Source organism: Pollachius pollachius (assembly GCF_949987615.1).
Source record: "Pollachius pollachius genome assembly, chromosome: 3".
Taxonomy (NCBI): Eukaryota; Metazoa; Chordata; class Actinopteri; order Gadiformes; family Gadidae; genus Pollachius; species Pollachius pollachius.
The window spans coordinates 5,040,232-5,050,045 of NC_136936.1; the positions used below are offsets into that span (position 1 = coordinate 5,040,232).

The following is a 9,814-nucleotide window of genomic DNA, read 5'->3' on the forward strand; positions in this document are numbered from 1 at the left end:
GAGTGAGAACTCAGGGCCCTTTTAAGCGAAGCGTTTTTTTGTTCAGCCTTTTCATAAGATTTTTTTTTTTAGTTATCCTAGCAAAATTCCTTGTCGATATAGACATTTTTTTTTTTATTCAAAATAAGATCTCAATATACATGATTCTCTCTTTTTTGACTATGTACAGAAGTGCAAAAAAGTCAACTGTCACCCACCGCCTCTTGACCCCCCCTCCTCGTTTGTTTGTGGTTTGCTTAGTAAGAGATCCGTGTTCGCCCTCTATAGTCACATGACCCCTGTCAACAACGTCTCTTAAAAGTGATCAAATATGCAGCTTGTTTTCCAACATGGCCCAACTTCCAGGGAGAGTAAAAATATTCAAACAATATTTACCTTTTGAAATGGATACAGTAGAAAATAACATCTTTAAACTCTAAACATCTAAGAACCAGTTTTTTTTTATATTATTTTCTTCTAGCATGACTAGTTACAAACCATACGATCATAAAATATTACTCACTTATTGGCGATTGTTGCAAAGATCGCAATTAAGCCACTCTCTTCTTATTTTTTCCTCATTTTAACATACTTATATAAAACATCTTTGTTGAAAGAACTCAAACAGACCAGAAAATAATGAACAATATGCATACTCTTCAAATAACGTAGAAAATACAGAGTTCACAATCATAATCATACTTAAACTGACAATACATGGAATATTAGAAAACCTGTGCATGAGGAACACATAACCACATCGCCTTATATCTAATTTAAGAAAGATAACTTTAAACAGACTGAAATCAACAGAACCTAACCACAAACCCAAACAAATCAAAGTCAAACACTCATTCACGAAAAGTAAAAACCACAAAATAGAAAAAAAGGATAAACGATTACATAGTACTGTGTGTGTGTGTGTGTGTGTGTGTGTGTGTGTGTGTGTGTGTGTGTGTGTGTGTGTGTGTGTGTGTGTGTGTGTGTGTTGATGTGTGTGTGTCTGTATGCGTGTATATGTTTATATGATGTGAATTAGGCAACTGGATGGTTTAAAATGACATGTGGCATTGTGCTGAATGGTGCATTCTAAGGCTTTGGATGATACAATCGTCATGAAATAGTTCGAAATCCCCTCGCTGTTGACTCATTTAGCATGACCGCCAAACACCCAGAATAGAAACAAATCTCAAACAAAAAAAACAACAATTTTGTGTATCAAAAAAAATCTCAACACCCAATACTTATTTGCCTCACTTGGTTTTTTAACTTATACTCCGAAAAACATCTTCAATGATATGAGACAAAAAACATGACTTTGGCTGTTCATCAAAAAACACTCCCAAGGAGACCCCTAAGAAACAAGGTCTCTTAAATATGTCAAACGATACACACACCGCAAGGACTATACCTAACAATCCACCTTAAATATAGATAGAACACGCACGATGAATAACAATTCATAAAGTCATGGCCTTTGAACCATGATTATTATTTCAGCTTCTGCGGCTGCTGAAGATTTTTATTTCAGACACTTTGTTAGAGTTTCACCATTATTCAAATCAGAGGTCTCTAAAGACTCTGTTATCCCTTTACATTCCCCCAGCTAGTCTTTGTGAAGTCCAAAGACTCTTTATGTTTTACTGATGAAGAGACCAATGTCAGAGCAGCTTCCTTTGCTGATTCTAACTAGACATCCAAAACCAGGGCCGTTGTAGTATTACGAAACAAGACAGAAACAAAGAAACAGCTTTTCAATAGGATCCAGGTCAACATACTTATGTAGTGCCCCTCCAGACTCATTAAAGGGTAATTCTTTCTTGTTTTGAACGCTGCATTATTCTGCTTAACCACGACACCTGATTCTGAGATGTGTAGCACATTACAGGGACAACTGCAGCATCTAATACATGTGCTTCAGAGATAGAAAGATACGCTACAAAATCAAGTTACCACTGTGCATGCATGCATTCGTCGTTCATGTATCACTCCCTACCTTTTGACCCTTTCCTAAAACTTTAAAACTAAATTAAAGGTTTGCCTTCATGTAAACAAATGAACACTTTAAGGGTACCAAATTAACCCAAAATAGAGAAGAAGAAGAAAACATAAAATAAACAAAACCCTCTCTAATTCTCTGTCTTCGAACGTACCAAACTAGTCGCGTCGACTAGTACACCACACGTTAGACCCATGTTGACATTCAAAGTGTGTCCGGTGATTAAACAAACAAGTTGCCTATATTTCTTTTTCGAAAGGCAGACTTCAGTGTGAATGGTAGTCTTTTCCGTTTTGTAGTAGTTTTTTTTCGTTGAGTGCATGGAATATACATGAAGAAAAAGAACCCGAAACAGCAAACCAGGCCTTCTTTCTCGAACATGCAGGTACTGTTTCCACTCCGGGTAAAATGTTGTTCTTGTTTTTGCTTCTTGATGTCCGAGGTATGAAGCGTGATTATTATTGTTGGACTTAACACTGACATGTTGCAGTTTAATCTGGAGAGAAGTATATGAGAGGGATTTAACCAAAAAATATATACAGTACTACTAGGGCAATTACTAAAGCTCCTGCGTGGATACCATACTTTTTGCAATATATCAACATTGAGGTAGATCAAATACTGTAATTTTGGATTCTACGTAAAACATTATATTTAGATTGATGTTGATACTTCAGATGACTATCATAACTCTGTATGTAGGTCACTGGTTCTAAAAATGTCTGATGTTATGAAGGAGGTAGGGTACATACTGTTGTGATTGAGACTCCTACATCTGGGTCATGTACTTGTGGCTGGTCAGATGTTCTGCAGATATTATCGGAATCTGCACACGAGAAAGTGTGGGAGAAAAGGGAAACGCAAAGGGAGAGGAAGGGTGAGTTTGTGAACCAGAGAGTTGGGGCACAAAATACATGAGAAGTAGAGCTAAAAACAAGGGCATGCAGATCAATCGAGACATTAGAGAAGAGCAAAAGAATACACAGAATAAAGTATTTTGCCGCATTCAAACTTGCATGCGGCAAAATACTTTTACTACTTTGAACACCTGAAAGGTTTTCATTTTATGGCCAAGACTGCCAGGACTCAGAAAGTCAATAAAAAAATATATCCAAAGGTCAGTTGGTTTGACAGCAGTGCGGTGGCGGTGAGAGGGCGAACCTGATTGGCTGAGGCGGTTCCGAAGGGAACATTTGTGGCAGATGTGGTGGCTGCAGACACGGCCTGGTTACCGCCGTGCATCATGGGAACTTAAAGAAAGAAGTTGAACAAAAATATTTTGGGTCCACTCTTCATGTTTAGGCTTGTCAAGAAGCAAATAAACATGATGAAGTTATAGTTAATAAACATATATAAAGAAAATGTCATAATTAATTATTCATACGATCATTGATACTCATTTATTCATAACAAGCTGACCTAAATGTTGAATGCAATTCAATAAGTAATGCATTGTAATGAATAAGTAATGTCTAATGTGGCGGTAACAGTAATGATAGTGAATCAAATAACAAACCCTGACACTGATATTGCATGCATTGTTTGCTTTTGAAAAAGGGTTGTGTCTGTGGTGTAGAGAGAAGGACAGCATTCTGTATCCTAATGTAGGACTGAGTGGCCAGACAAAGACGTCAATCTAATGGGCTCACTTTAAATGAAATGAAAACCCATCAACCACGAATGTTTTTGTGGTTGAAGGGGGTTGATAGTACACCATTTGTTGTGAATATTAGGAACAAAAAATGTATATTCGGAAAAAGCGCATCTGCAGTAGGCTGTGAGGAACAGTAACTTGAATGGACTAGTACAGAAAGAAAGTTAGGTAAGATGGTACCTACCAACGCTGGTGGCAGGTCCCATGCACAATATTGAGCCTGGCCATCGTGCGTTGAATGTCATGGATCGGAAAAATAAGACGGGGAGACAGGGTCAAATGACATCAAACGTGTCATGTTATAACTCATTGAGCCGTGTCTTATGTCATCATCGTCAAAAGTCATATCTCACATTCCAAAAGATTGTGTTGGATACCGAACATAATTATGTGAGAATCTGCACTGGGTGTGCTGTTATGTGGTCAACAAATGCTTGGAATCGACACATCATTCCAAGGGATGTTTTACAGCTTAGAAGACAATGCAAAAAAATGTACAGCACATTGAGATAGTAAGGAAAACGATTCGGTACAAAGAGTTATCTGCGGACCTCAAAGGTCTGCATCTTTCTCTCTCCTTCTCTCTGACAGAGTCACTTAGGTTCCCATTGCGTGTATTACGGATGTAATGGTTGTTCGCCCATGGTCGTTATGGATGACCTGCCTTTAGCCCGTGCTCTGTACTTTGCAGTGACCTGACAGTCCAATTGTTGGGCGTGAAAGATTGGAGTATCAGAACCACTCACAGCAGGCGATCAATGGCAGTCTGTTCTTTGGCTGTAAGAATGGGATGACAGTTGACAGAGCTCAGCCTATCTAACACTATGAGACTTCTGTGTGTGTTGGTGTGTGTGCGTGTGTGTGTGTGTGTGTGTTTGTGTTATTGTGAAGTCTAAACTTTACTTGAGCTTGAAAGAGAACAACAGCACACATACAAAGGCAAGCTTTATCAAAGCCTAGATGCTTCAGCCGATCTATTGCACGTGTACTTTTGCTATTTTTTCTGGGATTATTATTTCTTTAATTTATTTCACTCAAAAACAACCTGACCCTTGATGTGGTGGAAGCAATGCAAGCAGTTCCAGAACCCAGCACGGTATCATATACTACACTAGCATGAGCATATAAATACAAAAGATCGGTGACTAAAAACAATCCTATCGATTCCACATTTCTTTGAAAATATATAACAGCCGGATTTTTCCTGCTTCTTCCTGCTTGTTATTGCAAAATGGATCAAGTAGTCTTGTGGAGTGTATTTGCATAACCACGATCTGATTGGCCGACGGATCCGTCTGCGCCTGAAAAGTTGAACATTTCTAAACTTGTTGACGCTAGCCGACAGAACGGACAGACCCACAATGCAATTCGAGAGCGCCCAATACAAAGTCAATGAAATCCGATAAAGGACACATGTCATGTGAATATAAGGTAACACTAGCACAGTGTCCTATCATGCATGGCTAGGCTAGCTTCCTCACCTGACGGTATGAAGGCGGTCTGCTGCTGGAACTGCATGTTGGCCAGTGCCTGTTGGTACTGGAACATTCCAGCATTGAACATGGTGGTGGCACCGTTGGCTTTCTCCATGGTGGGTCTCTTTGGTAACGGTGGCAAGGCGGGAGGGAGCCCCTGGTGAGGGGACAACACCAAAATAAAGGGATGGGAGTGGTGGGGGGAACCAAACAAAGATGGCAGTGGCGGTTGGGTGGGTGACGTTCCACGACAAGAGAGAGGAGAGAATTCAGTTAGTAGGTAAAGTAGCCGTTTTGAAAGTCAAAGAAGCTAACAGATCACATATTGGGATGCAAGCAGTGGTCTCCCACACCTCTCTGAGACAGAGATGCTAGCAGGCAGCTGAGGGACAGTGAAAGTTGAGCGCCAATGAGGCTAGCTGACAGCGATGCTGGCTGAAGGAAATGATGCAAGTTGATGCTGGTCAAATGACAGCTGGTTACGCTGGTCAATGGACAGTGATGCTAATTGACGACAAACAAAGCTAGTTATAGAAGAGTTGGACAGTGATGCTATCTAACAGTAACGCTAGTTGAGGGCCAATTACGCTAGTTGCAGGACTGTGATGCTAGCTGACAGTGGCACTAGCTGAGGGGCTAACTAAAGGGGCTAAATAAAATAACAATACATCGTTAAGTAAAGCAGAGTACGTGATTTTGAAAAAGGTACATAGAAAAATAAAATCACAATCAACACAAGGCACAAGCTCTGAGATAGGGACGGTGGCTATTCAGCCATGGAAAATGTGATGTAGTTAGTGTATGCTGCACTGAAAGCGCCATATAAATAGCAGTGGTCATGGCAGCTCTCCATGCAAAGTGAAAGAGGATGATGATCATGCAGCAGGATAGCAGGCTGATAATTCACAAGAGATCATTGTCATTCTATCCGTCTCAATCATTCTATCTACTTGAGGTGATTAACTGACAATAGAGTCAGTCACAGTGACTACAACGTCATTAAATAGTAAACAAAGATGGATCGTTGCCGTAGGGATTTCTAGATTGCCACAAACAAGTGCCAAGTCCCTTTCAATTTGGTATTTAGTTGTTAATTAGTTATTAGTCTATTTGAATCAGTTTATCACCACACTTACTTGAGTTGACATCGTAACCTCTACAATGGTTCACAACTACGAGGGACTTGTAGTGTAACAGAGCTACATGCCGAGCTTAAAGCTGAAGAGTCATAATACCAGGTCAAAGGTCGCGTCGAGGGGTCGCTTCAGAGATTGGACAGCCGACTGAGTCTTAATAAGTGAGGCAGCGAGCAAATGATGGCAATGGGAGCGCACATTAGCGTAAGTGGTGAGCACAGGTGCATCATGGGGCAGCAGCACAGTTTGGGTTGTGGAGGAAAACGAAGCAAACAACAAAACAAAACAAATAAAACAAAATCATTGGAGTGCAATACACAATAAATGTAACTAGGGCATTAATGTTTGTAGGATCACTGCAAGTCATTATGGCTCTTTGGATATGTTTAGTAATATTGATAATTGCTCTGAAAGTTAATTAGGAACGTGTTGCTTAAGCACGGAGGGTTTGAGACACGATATTAATAGATACATTCTAATCAAAACACAGACTCAGAAAAATATCGAGCTCATTCCAGGATAAACAGCAGGTGGAAGAGAGGCACAGTGATGCATTCTGGGTAGGGTCAGGGGGGAGCAGAAGAAGCGTAGCTCAGAAGATGCGGCCAGGGTATTGAATAAATGAAAACGTCCGTGTTTGAACAACTGCTCTACACTAAGACTTATTAAAAGATGCCTGGGGGAGATATGGAGAAAACGGAAGTATAGCTGCAATCTGTGAAGACATCTACGAAGATAATAAGACAAATGGAAAAATACGGAACTTTGGCGTCTCAGTGGGCAGGAAATTGGCAACAGGGGCTGACTTAAGTAGATGAGCCGATGCTACAGAGGAATAACTCACATATTCCTCCCCTCATACTCCCACAACCTTTAATTTAGCATGCCGTATGCAGTGTTGACAAGATTTATTTCATGATGAAATAGAGGCCTGACCACATGGCCCCCGACTTTGTGGTCATCCTCCCAAATGGAGGAATGTTCTAAAACCTTTCCACCTTTTTAAAGCTGTCTCACTCTAGCTTTTCTGCCAAAGGTACAGTATGTTTCGAAGCGATTAAGGAAGATCCTTGTCTAAGAAAAGACGAGACTAAAGCGAGACCAGACTCGACAAGGGACTAAGAACGAGGGCTCAGTGAGACTCGTCGCTTCAATGCGTTTGTTTGCCATCTGATCCCGCCAGGATACAGTCACTCTCAGGTGAGACCACCCCCAGACATAACCACCAGCTGGTGGGTCGGGCGAGAGGCAATCCTGAGGTGGCCTAGACGGGGTCTGACTCGCAACGAGGTCTGACCCGGAACTAAAGTCGCACCAAAACACCAGGTGGAACCTCTGCCTAAGAATAAAGGGGGTAACACCAAGATCGCAAACTGAACCTAAGTCTAACGCCGCCTACCCACTGCACCGTCCGTCAACGGATGGCGGAAGGCGTGGCTGACGGACGGGGGAGTGGTCTTTGCGGAGGCATGCGTCAGCCAAGCCCGCCGAGCATGCGCGATCTGATTGGATGACGGACCCGTCGCTGCCCGGAAAAGTTGAACACTTTTCAACTTTCTTGACGGAGCCGACGGGTACAACGGAACGGATGCATCCACAATGCATTGCGGCTCCGCCCCATCCAAAGTCAATGGGATCCGTCCGTCGACGGATGCAGTGGGCAAGAGGGGTAAGGCACCGCGCGGCGGGACTGGAGTCTCCGTCAAGGGGGGTTTGGGGGTCCCGGAGGTTCCTACCATGGCGGCGGCGGCGGCGGCCTGGTTGACCTGATGCTGGGCCGCCTTGATCTTGGCCTGCAGGTGGGCGGGGGGGTGGAAGTACTTGCACTTCTCGCGGGTGCAGCGGCCCTTGATGTAGTCCATGCACACGGTCACCGTGTTGTCGTTGGTGTCGATCATGGTGCTGTCCGACGGGTGGGCGAAGCGGCAGTCGTTCTCCCCGCGGGTGCAGTTGCCCCGCTGGTACTCCCGGCACACCTGGGCCCACACACACACACACACACACACACACACACACACACACAGGGGTTTAGACCGTGGTGCAAACACACACACACACACACACACGCACACACGCACACACACACACACGCACACACACACACGCACACACACACGCACACACACACACACACACACACACACACACACACACACAGGGGTTTAGACCATGGTGCAAACACACACACACACACACACAGATACATGGGGAAACATACACATACATACATGCACTCAGATATACATAATGAAACGTACAGACGCACACACTCAGATATCCACACACACAGTACACACACACACGTACGGAAACAAATGCATGCACGCGCAGACACACACGCACACACACACACACACACACACACACACACACACACACACACACACACACACAGACTCAAACACGATCTGGTGGTGTACAAACAAACACACACACATGCACATACACCCTTACAGGTGCAAACCGATACACACATGCACAGACATATTATGTGGGGCAGTCTAACTGAGCAGTACAAAAGGTCACGGAGGAAATGAACTGTACAAATGTAGACATTGATGAGGTAATCAATCCAGCCAGGTTATTCTGGAAGGATCCCGTCGGCGGACGCAGTTAACCAATCACACGGACAGGCGGTGCTATTACTGTTCATTGATCAATGGACTCCAGCGTCCGCGAGTGCTTGCAGACTCATTAATCAGGGAGAATTTACCATAATAAACATAATCATTTTCGTAATGACTTGTTTTGAGGTGCAATTCCAAAAGTATCCAGTAGAGGGTAGCGTCTCCCCAGGCTGTTGCTGCCGTCGTCTTCCAGAGGCGAAATGAGCCGCTCGGGAAATACCGGGCTCGTTACTTTCAAGAGGGGCTGCTCCTGACGTAATTACCCTGACACAGACCTAGGCAGGTGTGCCTGCGTACGCGCACGCTTGAGTGTGTGTCATATCTCATGAGACAGCGTATTCCAGAATTGAATTTCAATGCTTTAAGGGCACAATACCACCTTGAGAGCTCCGTGTCTAAGAATCGAGTTCACGGAAAAGTCTGATATAAATGCATCCTGGGTGCTATTCTGTCCAAATGAGAGTACTTCCATGGTGCTTTTTCTATCGATATATGAGTCCATTGTTGTATATATATATATATGTATATATATATATATATATATATATATATATATATATATATATATATATATATATATATATATATATATATATATATAAAAGGGTCTTGTCTGTCTGGAAGGAAATGACTTATGGTGGAACGGGATGCCAGAGTAAAGGCCACTGGTGTTGTTAACCTCCACAGCTCTCCTGTGGGATGTCAAGACATCTCATCACACACCAGACCCTGTTTGTATGAGTGATGAGCCAAGACTCTCCCTCTCTCTCTCTCTCTGTCTTTCTGTCTTTCTGTCTCTCTGTCTCTCCCTCTCTCCCTCTCTCTCTCTCTCTCTCTCTCTCCCTATCTCTATCTTTCTCTCGCTCTCCCTCTCTCAATTCAATTCAATTTGCTTTATTGACATGAATGATAAAAGACTATTGTCAAAACAATAGACAAAACAA

At 42.8% G+C, this 9,814-nt stretch overlaps 1 protein-coding gene across 1 annotated transcript in view; it reads right to left on the minus strand.

Annotated features, from left to right (window-relative positions):
* Positions 1-2,747: 2,747 nt before the first annotated feature.
* The window catches only part of LOC307072203 (muscleblind-like protein 1), a gene marked incomplete at both ends in the record, with an annotated part of 28,274 nt that continues 21,207 nt past the window's right edge, over positions 2,748-9,814 (minus strand). Inside the window, 5 exons of the mRNA XM_079731413.1 lie at positions 2,748-2,804; positions 3,140-3,228; positions 5,114-5,264; positions 6,343-6,396; positions 7,980-8,219. Of these exons, the coding sequence (XP_079587539.1) occupies positions 2,748-2,804; positions 3,140-3,228; positions 5,114-5,264; positions 6,343-6,396; positions 7,980-8,219 (591 nt within the window). The remainder of the gene's footprint in view (positions 2,805-3,139; positions 3,229-5,113; positions 5,265-6,342; positions 6,397-7,979; positions 8,220-9,814) is intronic.